This window comes from Aythya marila (assembly GCF_965140915.1).
Source record: "Aythya marila genome assembly, chromosome: W".
Lineage (NCBI taxonomy): Eukaryota > Metazoa > Chordata > Aves > Anseriformes > Anatidae > Aythya > Aythya marila.
The window spans coordinates 1,444,194-1,461,448 of NC_139081.1; the positions used below are offsets into that span (position 1 = coordinate 1,444,194).

General features: G+C 44.5%; 1 protein-coding gene across 1 annotated transcript in view; it reads right to left on the bottom strand.

Annotated features, from left to right (window-relative positions):
• Nucleotides 1–1,269: 1,269 nt before the first annotated feature.
• Nucleotides 1,270–17,255, bottom strand: part of LOC309889411 (netrin receptor DCC-like) — a gene marked incomplete at both ends in the record, with an annotated part of 358,394 nt that continues 342,408 nt past the window's right edge. Inside the window, 4 exons of the mRNA XM_082782226.1 lie at nt 1,270–1,359; nt 1,963–2,105; nt 10,573–10,785; nt 15,647–15,802. Of these exons, the coding sequence (XP_082638352.1) occupies nt 1,270–1,359; nt 1,963–2,105; nt 10,573–10,785; nt 15,647–15,802 (602 nt within the window). The remainder of the gene's footprint in view (nt 1,360–1,962; nt 2,106–10,572; nt 10,786–15,646; nt 15,803–17,255) is intronic.

Consider the following 17,255-nt stretch of genomic DNA (forward strand, 5'->3'; position numbering starts at 1 on the left):
GCGTTTTTAAGGAGCTTTTTGTCACAAACACAACTGGAGTTCCTAATGAAGCATTCGAATTCCTCCTTGACATCTGATTTTCCTTTACAGCACGGGGCCGTAGAAAATAATCTGAATTATTACTTCTGTTGCAGTGCCATTTTACTCAAAATATTTTATTCGGAGATTCACATTTAATTACCCACCTAATAAAAGGAGCTATTAGGTTGTAAAGATCCTATCCTTTCCATGCTCTTTTAAAATTATGACCCACTCAAGCTTGAAATCAAAGGCAGAGCTGAATGGAATAATTCATCTGAAACCCTCTTATTGGGTTTTGCAGCCTCCTAACTGATAAATATGCAAATCGGCTCCCTTTTGGTGATTCAGCTGCATAAACAGGGATTAGCTCTGAATGCAGCCGAAAATTTTGCAAGAAAATGTGTGTGCACACAAAATTTACTCCATTCAGCCCGTTGTCAATAAGCAGCTCGAGAAGCACGGGGCCCAGAGGGAGAGGGGATCGCCGAAGACTTCCCCGTGGCCTGCTGCTCACCGCTCCTCGCTTGCTTTGCTCCCGGAGCCCGTCTCAAGCAGGAAAGGTGGTTTTGGGGAAAGCTTCCCAATTCCTCGGGCGATTTCCAAAGGCTTGCTAACGTGGCTGCATTTTTCCAGCAGCTCGTGCGGGACGAGGGGCCGCAGTGACAAAATAAATGGGCGTTTTGCCTTCTCGTTTGTGCTGTTGGGAAAAGCTCCGAGGTTTTGGCGTGGTGGCGTGGTCATTTGCTGCGGGTCTTTCTGTAGTCAGTAATTACGCAGGAAAAACAGACGAGTGACCTACGACGCTGCCTGCTTAATGGCACGGTCTACGCTTCAAACCAGACTGGCGTGAGGTAAGACTAGAGCTATACGAAAAAGCTACGGACCTCTACGGAGTAAAACAGGAGTTAGTCAGGACAACTTGGGCTCTACGAAGACTAGGAGATCAAAACGAGCGATCCAGCGGCATCAGCGGTGATGGCCTCGTTCGTCTTGCCACGCTTTCATCACGTCAAGATGCCAGCTCTACAGTTCTGTAACACTTCCATCACTATCCTTTTTTATTTTTTATTTTTTCTTCTTCTTCTTCTTTTTATCTTTCCTCCGAGGACTTTGCAGGAACCTTCCTGGCGCTGAAGGAGTGGTAACCGGGCAGGCGACGACGTTATGGGGTCATGTAGGCGGGTGGTGTGCGTGAAATCCTGGTATGCTGCAGTGCTCCTGGATCGTTACCTGTCCCCTCGCCAGCTCCTAGAAGGCTGAGCCTGTGATAGCGTTGAGCTGCTTCATCAGCCCCTCCAAACTGGCCATCTGTTCGCTCAGATCGTCCTGTTCGTAAACCTGCAGGTGCACAAACACACAAAAATAAGCGGGAGTGATACACAACATATATTTAGAATATTGTTGGTTTTTTTCCCCCTTATTCCTTTTTTTTTTTGCACCGTTTCGTCTCCTGGATCACGCGAGACCTTTCTCTCGGAGAGCCCTAATAGGAGCGAAAAGATTATTCTAATTTCCCCATCTTTTCCGTTTCACTTATCTGCTTCTTCGGGGTTATTTTTTTCTCTCCATTATCGCTATTACTGTATCCTCCTTCTTCCTGCCAAAATTATTTCCTCCCCTTATCGCCGTTCTCCCCCCCCTTCCCTCTCCTATCTCCAGCAGCTCAGGAGAGGCTGTGCGAGCTGTCCCGTGGCTGCTATTAGCAGGGAATTTAAGCGCTTCTCCCCTTTATCACATGCCCAAAGTCCATTAAAGTCCCCGAAAAAAAAGTTTTACTGGCTCGCCACAACTTTTTACAGCCTTCCTAATAGCTCTCCGCTGCAGCCTGCTGCCCGAGGTGAATTTTTCACTATCAGTGAAAAATTAACGTGTGGGTAGGGGATTAGGGAAGACATGGTGATGAGCTTGGCCATCAGGCTGGCTCTCCAAGGTGCTGCTTACGTTTGAGGAGTCTTCCGTCTGCTTGTGGCCTTCCTCTGACACCTCCGGGGCTGTGGGCACCGAGACGGGCAGCAGGGGGGACCTCGCTTTCCCTGCCAAGCCGAGGGATGCTGTTTTAACCTGAGCCTTGGGAAGGTTAGGCCCTGAAAGGAGGAAAAAAAAAAAAGGCACGTTAAGAAGATATCTCTATGAAAAAGGGGACAATTTTTGCTTCGAAATCCCTCGGGGCAAGCGCCGGCCTCCAGGCGGGTCACGGAGCAAGCCTGAAAAAAAATGTAGTTCATCTCTCCCTGAAAAAAAAAGTTTTTTACTGACTTTTTATTCCAGCTCGGGAGGAGAAAAAGAAAAATCAAAAGAGATTACTGACAGGAAGGGATTCCTCAAGTCACCTTGCAAAACCCAAGTGAGATGGGGTATTCAAACAACTCATCGTGGATTTAAGGCTGAATATGGGGACATTTCAAGCATGCCTGCTCCTCCTAAAGTTCTGGCTTAAAAGAAGGAACAAAAAAATCATAAATAACAAACCCTAATAGGACAGCTTTTTTCTTAATATCTCCTCCACCGTGATCTTCAGCCAGTTCCCTGTCCTTTTTCTATTGAACTCTCTTGTGTTCTATTTCTTTGCCCTTTTTCTGTTGTATTCTGTTTGTAAATGAATATTTCCTTAATTTATTTATGAAATATTGCCATTTTTCTCTTGCTGTGGCCAGTTCAGCTGGCTCTGCGCCCTGCCTCTGGAAGCACCCAGCTGCCGTACAACACCGAACCACCTTCCCCTCAATCCCAAATTGAAAAACCTGTTCCTTTTCCCTTCCTCCTGCCTGATGAGCTCTGTTTTCTTATAGATCGTTAACAGGTCATTAAAGCAAAGCTTCTGAGCCAGGACTGGAGCTACCTGGAGAATTCCCCCAGCAGGTGGAGGCTGTGGATGGAGCAGCGTTGGGCTCCCCAGATCCCAACAAATCACCGCGGCCGTGACAGCCTTCTGCTCCTTCCAGCCCAAGTATGTAGCCAGGAGACAAGAGCTGTAGATTAATCTGCCTCTGTTTCAAATAATTGTGCTTTTCTTAATTAGTTTAAGGCAGCCAAAGCCCCGTGGAGCAGAAGAGAGGGCCAAATGCCTCCCTAAATCGAGCTTCCGACGGCATGTTCATGAAGAGAGAGCCCCAGCAAACAAGGGCAGGAACACGGAGGGACTCACAAACCATTTCTTTCAGGCTGAGAATCTCCGATAATTTCATAGCTGGAGCTAGGGAAGTGTGAAAGCTTAATATGAGCTAAAAGAGATCACCACCGAGATACACTCACCTCTTCCAGCTCCAGTTTAATCGCTAAAAAAAAAAAAAACAAACACGTAATAGCTGGCCCTTCAAACTTCTCTATCTCCAAGTACGCAGGGAAGAAGCAGCTATCCCCAGAGATTCAATCTCCTAAGTGATGCACATTCAAATCAGTTTTTTTAAAGGAATGTTTCTCACCTCTATTTCTTAATAAAAAGGCTTATTTCCAAGGTATGGTATCCATCTCCCGTCCTTTTTGCCCTCTTAATGCCCTCTTACCTCCAATACATATATCTTTATATACATATAAATAAATAAATAGACTTTTCTGATGCTTCCCATCGCAGCCTGCTTGGTTTTCATGGGCTCGTGGAGAAGCAAATATTTGCTGTGACGGCGAGGAGCTCAAGTGAAACACAGCCTGCGTTTCAATCGTACTCCTGTAAATCCTGCAGTAAAAGCCACGTTTCTCATACGCGACTCATTATTTGCAGTAATTGGACTTAAAGACCCTCTTTTTCTGCACCAAAGGCAGATGTTCTCTCCTGGATCTTGCTAATGAGAAGCCATAAGAATGATGAATACGTTCAGTTTGGGCGTCTCTTTGCCCTTTCGCTCGCGAAAGCAACAGGTGAATCGTGATGTTTGTCACTAAAATGACGCAGAGACGATTTGCCTTGTGCGGAGCCGGGTAGTTCAAGTTCTCCAGCAAGTGTTTTACAGCAGTGTTTCTAATTCATAATTAGAAGAGTCAGCCCAAAAGAGGCGGTTTGCTAAACCTATTTATTTGTGCACGTCAGGCCAAGAGGTACGACGATGGACATGAAGTAAAACCAAGAGAGCATCCATCCTCTCGATAGCGATACCTTGGGAGGGCTGCTTGGCATTCCCTCAATGAGAGGTTAAGAAAATGAAGATGAATGCAGAAATCGAAAGGAGCTACTTTATGGAGAAATGGCAAGAAATTGGGCATAATGGAAAAGGGTTGGAGTTAAAGATGAGTGCTGGTGGAGTTCCTCAAGATGATGGAGTTCAAAATGACTTCTGGTGAGGTTCCTCAAGATCTTCATTTAGGAGCAAAACTTGTTTATGCATTTTATGTATATTTTATGTACCAAAACTTAGTTTTGGTACATAAAATGGGCGTGTGATTATGATATCTATTACTATAGAAGGTCAGAAATACAGCTGGAGCTGTAATAACACAAGGAGAACTGCACAGACCTTTCTGCCAAGCTTCTGCTCTGGTGACCTTCCCCAGCAAGGGGCCTGGATGAATTGTCTTTCGGAAGATCCCCTCGCTCTTTTTTGGCTGCACAGTGAGCTTCCAAGGCTGGCACGGAGCAGCCACCCATTCATTAGGAGCCTAAAATTATCTGAGAACGAGTCATCTCTCTGAAAGAGAAGAATGGGGAAGCTTTGCTGCAAATTCTGCTGCCTCTGATCGCAGGAAATGAGGGAAGAGAAAAGCCTGCACGCCTCTCAACACAAGCTTGCAAGTGCCTCGGAGAAACCAACTGTGATCTTCAGAGGTATGAGAGAAGAAAATTTGGGTAGAAACAAGGTAAATAGCAATGCCATCCTACAAAGTGTTGTCAAACTGGTTGTTTTTATTGCTCTAGGTTTTTCAGCAAAGCAAACAGTGTTTTGGGTCAGGCAAGGTCTTTGCCTGAGATCTGGAGATCTGCAGCTGAAGATCACTTGGTCTGCAGAGGCAGCTGAAAATGGAGCGTAGCAGAGATTTCTTTTGGTATCTCACGGCAATTTTTCTCTGCGCACTGACCCCTTTTTGTGTGGCTCTGCACTCCTGTCAATCCTTAATGCCCTTTGTCCTCGTGAGTCTTCCATCCCAAATGCCAAACTCTTATCAGCCGCCAGCACAACAACAGGGATTTCAAAGTGGCCAAAAGGAAAGGAGAGACGAAAACCTCTTTTTCAGCTCTTGATCACAGCGAGCCTTTGTTTCTCTCTCGGCCAGCACACCTGAACTCCATCTTCCAGAAGAGGAGCCCCACGAGGCTGAGCATCCTGGAGGCGGCCGAGGTCTCTGAGTCTTACTGGAAATCCCAAAGTGTGTGGGTTTTGTGCGTGTGTGCAAAAACTGACTCCTGAGCATAGCGGAAATTTCCTATTTCGTGGAAAGCTTTCTGAGCTTGGTTCGCCAGTGGTTTCCAGACTGCCTAAACTTTCTGCTCCTGCTCATGTTTTTATTTATAAGGAGGAGCCACTTTTCAGTGGGCTATTCAACAGATGGCTTAAATACCTTTTGCAAAGCCTCCAAATCCTGTTATAGTCTTTTTCTACCCTGCTGTTGTCCATCCTGGATATATATTGGGGTGCAGATAGGACTTTAATTTCGTAAGCACTGAGGATTTTTGGAGAGCGAAGAGTGCCAAGACGTGTCCTGTACAACGGGACCATAAAAGTCCAAAATCAGAAATCAGGAGGGTAAGGTCAGACATGTAATTAAATAAGGATAATCTTTTCTTGCTCCCACGTTTCATACCTTTACCACTTTTTTTTTTTTTTTTTTCTAACCAGCACCTTTCCACCTATAAAAAAGTGTCAGTTTAAATGACTTAGAAGTTGAAACATAAAGATGAGACCAATATATATAACGGGGCTTGCTTGTTTCTCCGTGACAGAGTGCTCCCATTTAAGTAACACGGCGCCTCTCAGGAGAACAGAGTACGTAACCGTATGAAAAATACGAAGCCTTCGCTGTTTTACATTATAGCTGGGGAAAAAAAAAATATATTTTTCATCGTGAAATTGAGTTTCTGCAAATGACTTTTGAGGTGATAATCAATAGAGGCTCGGCTCATTCCGCAAGGGAAATTGTTCTAAAAAGAGACAAAGTTTAATTTAGGAATCTCTGAGAGTCGGAGAAATAAAGCGAAAGGAGAAATAAAACACAGAAAGAGAAAGGAGTCATTTAATCACTCGCAAAAATACAGTACCGAGCAAGTACGGGGACTGCCTACTGGGGAGGTTTTTGAAGTAGCACTGATGAATTTCACACCTTTTTACGTGCCAGGGCTTCAAAACAGGCACATAAACTGTGACTGTGGAAAGGGCATTTCAAGACAAAACCAACACAGGCGGCTCGGATACGTGGAAACACAGCAGGGATTTGGTATAACGCTCTTTTGTCTTCTCAAATGCTCTTCGTGGTTGTTTTTTTTTAAATCTATTTGCTAGAAATAATAACAGGATAAGTAACTTTTAGGGTAAAACTGACCTGTTGGCTGGAAGAAGTATTCTTTTAGGATTTACATTAATTTATTTATTTATTTTATTTTTTTTTAGGGAATTCAGTGCTGTGTTCCATTGAAATGGGTCATTTCTACCGAAGGGGAACCAGTTCGCTTACCCAGACCAGCACCTCCGTCCTGACTTCACTTTACACCTTCCAGTTGCCCTGTCAATTTTAATGAGACAACTCAGGTGGCTGGAGTTATCCCTGTGCTAATTAAACTTCACTGCACCGGGGCCAGGTTCCTCTAATAGACAGGGCTGACCCTTTTATGACACTTCTTTGTCACTTGAATGGAGAAAGCTTGTTTTCATGGAAAACAACACGGAGGACAAAGCTTTCAAGAATCGAAGGGGTGGGAGGTAAAGGCTGAAGGAATAAAAGAGTGATTTGCTTTTGAATCTGGAATTTTGAATCAGCATTATTCCTATATTCACTTTTCTAGGGATAACTGTAACTTCAGTATCTACTGAGGCCCCAAACACTTGCTTTGTGAGATTATCGTGCCCAGGATTCACTGCTCGTATACAAATATACCCTTTTTCCCTCTTGATTTCATCACTTACTTGACTGTTACCTAATATTAGCCAAACGGGCTTTGCAAATCTTCAGTTTTATCTTGTTTGCTCACCCGCACACGGAAAGGATTTGCAGGACCGTCCAGGCAATATTTAGTTTCTGCTTTTTGCACAGGCATGTTGCCCGCCACGGCTTTCCCCCTCTCTTCACTTTTCCTCCCCAAACATCTGACATTGAGAACACAAGATTTTGTATTCTTTTTTTCCCAAGGAAGCAAAGACAAAGTGATAAGATGAGAATTTGGATTTCCAGCTACGCTTTTTTTTTTTTTGTGAAGTAGCAATAGAAAAAAAAAGAAAAAGCACTTTTATAGTCTCACAAAAGGCAAAGGAGCTTGAAAAGGTTGAAGTTACAGCACGGTGACACCATATCAAAACCACCACTTCTCAGGCAGCGTTTCCCATCACTTGCTTCTGGGGAAGAAAAATGACATCCTCATTCAGGCGCATTTAAAGTGCAGCTGATCAGAAAGACCTAAAAGGAATTTTCATTTGTGAGTGGGGAAAAAAAATAAAAATCGTTCCCGTCCATTTGGGGGATTTATGTCGTATCTATAATGCAATGAGCTCGACACTCCATCAAACATTTTCTATTTAACCTGAAAGGGGACTGAGTCAAATCCCTTCGATGGCTGTGCATATGATTAGCAGCGAGGAGTGAGGGCAGCCTCAGTGGGGATTGGAAAGATCACGGACGTAGTCTCACGCCTTCCGAATAAGTGTTAGGAACCTCAAGTGCCTGCTCACCAAGCCGTGAAGAAAAGGTGAGATCTCCTATAAAATATCAATAGGAAGGGCTTAATGCAAAGAGTTCAGATTGATGGGGATCAAGTAAAAATTTAGGGGGAAAAAAAGAAGAAAAATGGCAAATTTTAGCTTCAGATTTTGCTAAAGCCATGACTCAACACCAGGAGCACAACCTTTTTAATATTTATTCCTACCCTCATGGCCAAATCCCCCAGAACTGAATAATGATGCCTGTATGTCTTTTTTTTTATGAACCAGATGATATAGTTTAACAGCTAATTATATAGAGATATACTGAACAGATAAAATATCAGAGGCGATACCCCCTTTTAGCAGCAGGTCAATCAAAGCCAAGAAAGAGCTCATCTATTCCCTGGGCCAGATCCAAAACCTAATTTCAACTCTAATATTGCCCGAGGATCGGTGAGAGATACCAGCTCTAGGGCTGTCGTCTGAATATTCCTCCCTCAACCTTGTCAGTCAACAGCTGTCAAAAATTTGTGCCTCACGCTTCCAAAACCCAAAATCACCATGACTGATGGAGAAAGGTCCTCTTAACTTCAGGTTCCTGCTTTCTGAAGTCTTTGCTGGAAATCTCTGCAGCCCTCTCTTGCTTTTTTCCCCTTCTGAATTCTGCAGGCTTGTTCCATTCATTCCATATTGTCTGAAGGGCTACAACACCTGATTGACACTTATTTAAAAAATAGGACAGCAAAGCAAAGAGTAGTTCAATAGATTTAAGTCATGATGAATCCATTCCTTATGGCCCGACTGCTTCATTTACACAGGACGTGTTAAAACGTCTCGAGGCCAAGAAAAACGTAGGGGGAACGTAATTAATTCTACCTATCAGGTTGAGAAAGGAAGAGTTATTCCAACATGGAAATTGCTAAGAACCTTTAATCACGAGCTTTGGAAAGTCACAAAACATCTGCAGAATTTCCCTTTCATGGTATTTATATGGCCGAGCTATCGGGCTAATGGAAGCATCAAATACACAGAATGTGAAATGAAACGTTGGTTTTTGACATCTTTTTTGAATGCTTTCTCTCTTCACTTCCTTTCAGTTGTCCGGCTGAATTTAAAAGGTGGCTGACCTCCCAATTTAAGTGAAAAGAAGCAAGAGTTTGAGAGCAGTGGGATTCAGGAGTGGGTACCGCTGGAGCAATCCAGTTGTGAGTGAGGACCAGCATCACTTCTGCACACCCCACTGCCCAGGGGCACCAGCAGAAGTCAACATTCACCGAGCAAACTTTTCTAAAAAGAGTTGCTAAAGGAGCCAACATCAGTCTGGCTAATGATTATGAGGACAAGTGCATTGGGAAAAGCAAGAGAAGCCACACAGAGAGAAAAATACATAGCCCCCGACACCACAAAATAGCCGGGGGGAGAGCAGAAATAAAGTTATACACAAATCTAAACACTAGAAATTGTGATTTTGCTATAAGGGTGAATACAGTAGTCTTAATGCCATATATAACCCAGCCACTTGTTTTCATCTGCATGATGGAGGCCAGCACAACAGAATATTTCACTGCTTTAGCATTTGCTCTATTTGTTTTTCATGGCTTTCTGGCAAAGCGTCGCCACGTTCAGCGCTTAATTTTGCCTAATAACAAAGTCCTGCATCTGCTTACGTGTGATTACTGACCTAAACCAAGGCAATTTTCTTTTTCAGGATGACAGGGCTCTGTGAAAATTAGTAACAAGCCCCATATTTATCTTTTTTTTTTTACCTCTCCCGGGATTCAAAGGTAAACTCGGGTTGACTCCCAGTCCAACACGATCCTTTGGAGGTACCTGTGCTTTGCTGGGGTAAGACAAGTAGAGAAAATGCTACATAAAAATGAATGGACTCTATTATATATAAAAAATGATTCCCAGTTCTAGTTGGCAAAAGCAGTTCTACAACACGTAAGGATTTATCTCCTTCTGCCTGCTGTCAGAAACTGGATTACTCACTGATGGATAGCAGGTGCTTCCAGTAAAAATGTAGGGACTTTTGGGGGGTAACTTGCATGTTGCAAACGCTGAACTGCCATATGCTGTGTGGCAAGAAAGCCACGCTCAGAAAACACTGTCAGAATGGAAAAAAAGAGAAGCTGAAATCTCAAAGGTCGTCTGAGCCAAACTGGAGATCATCCAAGGTAAAGGAGGAGGGTAAACAGTTAAAATGAGATGCCAGTCTGAAAATCCTTAATTTTAATTTTTTTTTTTTCTTTTCCTAAACTTCACTCAAAAGTGGCAATATTTTAGTAGCTTTTTATTTATTTATTAATTATAATTTCCTTTCTCTTCCTTCCATGCTTGTTTTTTTTTTTTTTCTTTTTTTTAATTTTTGAGTGGTTTGCACACTGGAGAGGATTGCAGTCAGTCCCTTCCCAGCATACATAAATAGTCCTTTCATTATCAAAAAGGCGAGCCTCGGAACAACTCAAGCAGTTGGCATTGGTTCAAGTCACTGTAGCACAACAGGAGACTGGAAACAAGACCGAATGATTAATCTGGCATCTCATTTAATTCATTTTTATCACTTGCTTGTTAGCTCTGATTTTTGAGCTATTGCCTCGTCCTGAATTTTTATTCCAGGTCGTCAGAATGAGTTATTGGATTATTATCATAAAAAACGTGTATATATTCATTTTCCACCCTGTAAGCATTTCTTCCAGGTATGGGACAGCTTCGTGCTGCTTTTTTTTTTCGGTCCTGAATTGAAAGCAAGTGGGAGCAGAGCCCAGCCCCTTACCTGTTTGAGACAGAAGCGGCGTGTAAGGGACTTTCGGTTCTATTGCACTCATGGGCGGAGGTAGCAAGGGGTTGGCGAAGCTGCGGAGCGGGTGCGTGGGGCGCACGCAGGCGGTGGGGATGGTCCTGCTCGGGGCGTCCTCGTTGCTGGAGTGCTCAGGCTGCGTCGGTGGTAGCAAGGAGGGTTGCTGCGGGGCTGGTCCTTCGTTTACAGCTGCATCGGTTAAGAAAAAACAAAACAAAAAAAAAAACAACAGTTATTGAAGTATTTTTTAGGTAGCGTTTCCTACTTTTACGGTCATTTGCAGCAGAAGGTACGGCGTCGCCCTCCGCCCTCCGCCGAGCGGCAAGAAACGCGTAAACATTTTCATCCCAAGTTATTGGCAGCTGAATTAAAAAACCAGATGTTCCTCAGAGCGGCCAGGTGCCATTTAAAGCAAAATATATCTTCCTTTAAAAAAAAAACAACCAACAACAAGCGTGGTGTTTTCATCTCCTTCTCCCTTTCCCCTCCATGCGCTTTTAAGTATTAAAAACCAATAAAAACGTAAATCTATCATGTGGAGATGGAAACAAGCTATGACTGTGGAGACTCATTACGTTCAGCATGACAGTGCAGCTCCAGTCATAGTGGAGGGAAGATAGACTCAAAGAAAGGACTTAATTAATTTCCACATAACCAATGTTGTTTTTCCTTGAGACAGCTGTAATGTTTAGTGTGCCAAAGCCCCAGGTTGCTGTTTTATCAGCCTAGATTCAAAATCAATTCTTCAGAGGTTTCAATGTGCCACGTCGACCTTCTAATATCAAGCCCAGCCTCCCGATTTTCTGCGGAGTGTCTGAAAAGAGGCTTTCAGCCTCAACTTTTCTCATTTTCTCTTTTTCGGACCCTTCCCAAGCTCTTACCCCACTCTCCTTCTTGTGCCCCAAGGAGAAGGATTGAAAAAAAATGTTTCCTCTTGGCCAGAGCATCTGCAAGCCCTGCCATTATTTACAAGCAGAACGGGAAGGGAGCAAATTGTTTAGTGAAGAGCACGATCACAGCAGGACCGTGTTTAATTTGAACGTGTTGTGGCTTTGTCCGACGTCTCCACAGTACCTGGATGGCTCACAGCACCCCACTTAATCCTGCAGCTTGTGTCAGGAAACAGGAATCTAAGAAAAGCTCAACCTTTTCGCGAAGAAAACAACCTTCTTGACTCACAGATAGCCGAATTAGTTATTACACCGGGACCCGAAATACTCCAGAGGATCGGGGTTCTTTCAGAGCCTGCTGCAACAACCAGAGCTCGTTGTGTAAATAACATGCAATTACACAGCCAAGTCAAATCTCGAGGCAGTTTTATAATAATTAATGTCAAAGTATATAAGTAATTACTACCTACTAAGTGGCAAAGCAGTTTTGAGAAATGAAAATGAGGATTTTTCCTCTTTTTCCACGGCCCTGCTGCCTGTTCCTATGGCAATCGCGCAGACAGCCCCGGCGATATCGAACCCCACAGAAAGCAAACCGATTGCAGGATCAGACCAAGGTCAAAATCATCTACACTTTGTGAAAGTTTGGCCGACGGTGGTTCATTTTCCTTCTTTCCACCTTCAAGGCTTTTTGCATAATGAAGCCATTACCTAGCTCTGCTTCGCTTTCCTTCCTTGCCCGGCAGACCTCTCGCTGTTTTCTTCTCGGAGGGCAAACATTCCCCATAAAGCAGCCAGAGATTTAAGGATAACTTGCAGCAGGGCAGGGCAGGAATGTCGGTTTAACCCGTTCCACCCTTGCTCACTGCCCACACATTCAAGAAGACGTCAAAACGTCCTGGTGCTGAGGCTACCATGGCCGTGATGCTCTTCTCTCCCTTTTCCCACTCAAGGAAGATGCAAGCGAGACTCACGGAGGTATCCACCCCAGCTCACAACACTTTCTGGAGCAAATCCTTTGCCTGAAGTGAAAACAAAGCCTTTTGTCGTTGTTCGTAGCCTCAAAATGTCCTTCCAGATGTTTGTCAAAGTCGGAGCTACCCCGTGGAGCCCAGCACTTTTCACCTCAGCCTTTAAGAACAGATCTTTGGGGAAGCTCTCGACCTGCTTGAAGAGATGAGGGAAAATAGATCCTTACTGCTACTCACCACCAAAAACTCTCCCTGGGTATTTATCCCGGTAGACATCCCGCTTACAGTCTGGGTATATTTTATCCTACAGATTTAGCTGTAAAATCTGGAGACCTACATAACCTGCGACACAAAAATGTCATGCTATTCTCTAGCTATTACCGAAGACCAAGGTGAGAGGACTCTATTAAAATTAGAGGCTAGAGCTGGGTCTTAAATACTGAAGGTAAGTGGTCTAATGAAGGTGTTTCATGCTCGAGAAGACTTTTTTTTTTATATATAATTTATTTAAATTGCAAGCAGAGAACTCTGGAGGAGTCTGGAGGAGAAGACAAGCCACGGGAAGGACTGCTGAACAGACAACAGTCACTTTATTATGGCTCAGCCATTTTTTATGTTATATTTAGCAATTGCATGTTATGGCTGGCAGTGTCATCAGCTGTCATCAAGCAGGCAAGCCAGCTATTACTCAAGGCTGGCTCTGGCTGGGGCCTGACTCTCCTTTTCGTTTTATTTACTTCCCTCTCCGGCAGAAAATTTATCCCGAAGATAAGTTGCGGCACTTGCATCTTCAGGTCAACGAGATGAAGCCTTCGAAACCAGAAAAAAGCCTTCCAAAAAAGGGTGTTCAAGCATGGCAGGATGCAAAGCAACACCTCTGCTAATGGCCTTGCACATGATTTATTCAGCAAGTGCTACGTCTTGATCAATAGGGTGCTTGGCCATGGAGGACCACAGGCAGGGAATTATTGCAGAGGGTTTTGTGTGTTTTGTGTTTGTTTTTTTTTTTTTTTTTTCTGACACAGATGCAATTGGTCAACCATCGAGCGAGTTTTTCACCGAGGGGTAAAACAAATGAAAAAGCTCTCTGAAAATATATGGAAAAGTCTCTTTCACTGCTATTTTCTCCCCCAAAACCCCGCTCGATCATATTAAAACAACGAGAATGTAGTGTCACTGGAAAACAAACATGATTTTCCATGTGCCTCTGCTTCATGGCTGTGCCGTGGTGTAAGGCATAGCGAGGGAAGCGAATATTTCATTTGGGGGCACTCACTGTGATCGGAGAGCTCTGGAAGTCAATGGCCTTTGCTAGCAGGACGACCGCAACAGCTATAACAGATTGTCATTTTACATTTAATGGGCTTTGATAATGTTCAAAATGCCACGCAGGCCTGATTACCCAGACCTCGATCAGCTGAAACCAGCCATTAGCCAAACAAGGCGGTGTGTGTCCAGCAGTTTTGAATTATTTAATGGGAAATTGCCTGAACTTTTGTGCATTAGCAACCTTTTGGTCAACTCCCAGGCACGCTGCACCTCAAAGACTTGGGCAAACCTATGCGTGTCCAGGCAGAACAGGCAGGATTTTGGCCATTTCTGGTTTGAAAAATCCTCATTTAGACGTGTGAAGCTCCTGGCTGGCTCAGGCAGAAGCTGACTGCACCAGACACGTGTGGCTTTGGGGCTGTGCAAAAACAGTGGGTGCTCAGCTGATCCCCGAGCAGCCACGTCCCAGGCAGCATTTTCTTACCCTGTGACATGTAAGATTTCCCTAGCTCTTTTTCTGGCTGTGTATCACACTTCCAGCATTTTTCTCCAAGTCATTTCAGAAACAGACCCCAAAAATCATTTTTTTTTTCCTTTTTTTTCCTTCCATCTCCATGATTAGGCAAGCAACAGGTAGTTTTTTGTTTTTTTTTTCAACGTCTAATGGATATCATGCAAGGAACTGAATCTCCTTTGTTTCTGTGCGCTGCATTTCTGGAGGATTTGGTGCTGATTTAAGCAGCAAATCAAGACCTGATTATAGCAGTGAGGCCCTCCAGAGGAAATTGCCAACCGGCTTTGAAGGGATCTCAGCAAGCCCATTGAAGAGAGAGCGAATGATGTTGGGGTGATGAGCAGGACACCTGAACCCACTTTTTACCTACAATCCTAGGATTTCAATCATCGGTTCCCCGAGGACCTGTCTGAACCGACTGAAAGCAACAGGCAAGCAGAAGGGGAAATCAGTCCTTTCAAAATGAATCCCCCGCGGACGGGCAGCACGGACTCTGTGCGATGCGAAAGAAGACGCGTAGCAGATTGACATTAATCTGTCAATAATTCGGGCTTGGTATGCAGTCGAGGTGAGGGAGAATTAGAAGGGAACAGGAGCCCTCCAGCTGTAATTAGTATGCCGGAGCACGCCGCCGAGGTTGGAACAAAGACCAGCTGGCTGCCGCCTGCGGGAGAGGCTTGCGAGGAGCTCGTGGAGGTGAGGCTGGGTCCCAGACCACGCTAAGGGGATGTGGGAACACCCAAGCCCCAAATCTATTCCTGCACGAGGGCAGGATATGAACAAACAGGAGCAAATCTGAATATACAGCTCAGTCTCGGGAAGAAACGAGTGATGTCAGGCGAGATAACAGCATTCAAATGCATAAAAGGTAGCTGCAAAAGGAAGAAAATTATTTTTTTTTCCCCCTGTGCCAGCTACGATCCAAACAAGAACCAGCTGCCTTACGTTTTAGGATGTTAGACATTATGAAAACGTTTCTGGCAGCGAGGGCAGCTAAGCCTGGGAAGACACTGTGTGGAGAGGTCGTGTAAGTGCTGCTGGGGATGATTTTAATGCACGGTGCTACTGGATCTGCCCTGGGATGGAGAAGAGCTCTTGAAGCCTCAGTTTGCCTGGGAATATCGTTATGAATAAAGCAAAGGCAATTAAAATAGAGTGAAACAGGCCTGCAGAGAGGACAGGGTCGGATCAGAGATGCAATGATGTTTCATTTTAAGGGGAGTTGGAGTTCAGCACAGATTTTAAGTCACAACAGCCAACTGCTGCCACCAGACCGAGCTTATCCCAGCTCCCACGATGAACCCAAAAAGGGAAACAGTGGGATTTGCATTGCCTAGACCTCACCCATCCTACCCAGAGAGGAAACTATGTCTGAGCAGTGTGATAACGAAGCAAAATGAACTCACTTCTTCCTGCTCCAAAGGTCCTGTCCACAGCCAGGGTGGGGAAAGGCACCGGCCGCAGGGTGAACTGGGGGTGTGGGTATCCGCAGGTGGGGGACGGCAGGATCCCGGGGTACTGGGCGCTTTCCAGGGTGGGCACAGGGATGGCACTGACCACAGCTGAAAGGGAAGAAGAGAAAGAAGATGAAATGAGTGCTTTCAGAACAGCATTGCAATTCCTTCTTGCTCCATCCAGGACTTTCCTTTTTAAAATAACAGAGGATTACTATTTACTATTCCTTGCTGTACTCCATTGCAAAGAACCTGGGGGAAAGGTAACAGCAAATATTTTCAATAAATCCGTGTGATTTTGAGCCGATCTGACAACAAATCTGTCCCGCCGTAGCCTGTCAGCAATTGGAGTTACACTCAATATTGATCGTACTAAGGCATAAGAAACAGAATTTCCCTGACCAAATCAAGGAGCTCCCTCAACACCATTTACATTTACCGTGTACTGTGTCATGTAAAGACACGGCACCCAGGACGAGCTTGCAGAAATGGCAAAGTAGGAAATTCAGAATTGCACTCAAGCTCTCCAGAAGCTGCCAGAGCAACGGAGTCGTCATTTTCATGTTTTCTTGGAAAAAAAAAGAATCGCTGTGGGTTTTTTTTTCTGGTTTTAGGGAGGGAGGGAAAGAGAATCCTCTCCCCAAAACACGGCAGAGCGATGCGGTGCTGGCCAGGGCTTAATTAAACATTAAACAGGGCAGGACTGATGGTGGGAAGCCTGGAGAGCTCCTCACCCCTGATGTTCTTCCTCTCCACACGTCAGCTTTGGTGTTTGTGCCTGCATTTCAGCAGCTTTACACCCATCAAAGGTATCACACCAAAGCCTCATCAGATTTATCTGCTTTAGGCTCCTTCCACCTCGGTAAGCAAAGGCCCATTGTGGAGGATATTTGTTTTCAAAGACTGTAAATAGTGATTATCAAAACCAGGTGAATACTTCCAGATTTGGTATTTAAGGTTTTACAGGATCCATTTTTTACCGTCGCTTCCTCAATCTTCTTCATCGCTCGCTGCTGACAATTTCTTTCAGGGGCAGGCAAACGGCGAGAAATTAATTAAAGCATCTAATCTGACAAAGCCTCGGTTTCGTTTTCTGGGGAAGGAGACACATTCAGCACAACTCAGCCTGCACAAATGCACAAGTAAGGCTTTCAGAAAGCGGCGTTTAATTATTTGCAAACAATCATAATATTTTGTCGCCGCCGATTCGACTGACGTTGTCGTTGACGTTCCTCGGAAAACATCGTTTGAGTGAAAAAAAAATAAGGAAATGTATTTAAGAGGACTTTTATCTGAATGCTGCAGGAGGGTGTTGACCTGACTTTTGGTTAACTGTGACCATCATAATTAGGACTGATGTGGTTCTGATTTTATTTTGCACTGCTCTAAATCCACCCATATTCCTGGATTGCTGCCCTCCTTCACGCCAGGTCAAGTTAGGAGGAATCCCACTGAAGAAAAGAAAAAAAGGGAAAATTGCCTAATTGTGGAATTAGGCTGGTTACAAGATGGGAATATTTCCCAGGGGGGGCTGAGCTCTCTCCCCCAGCCCAGCAGTCCT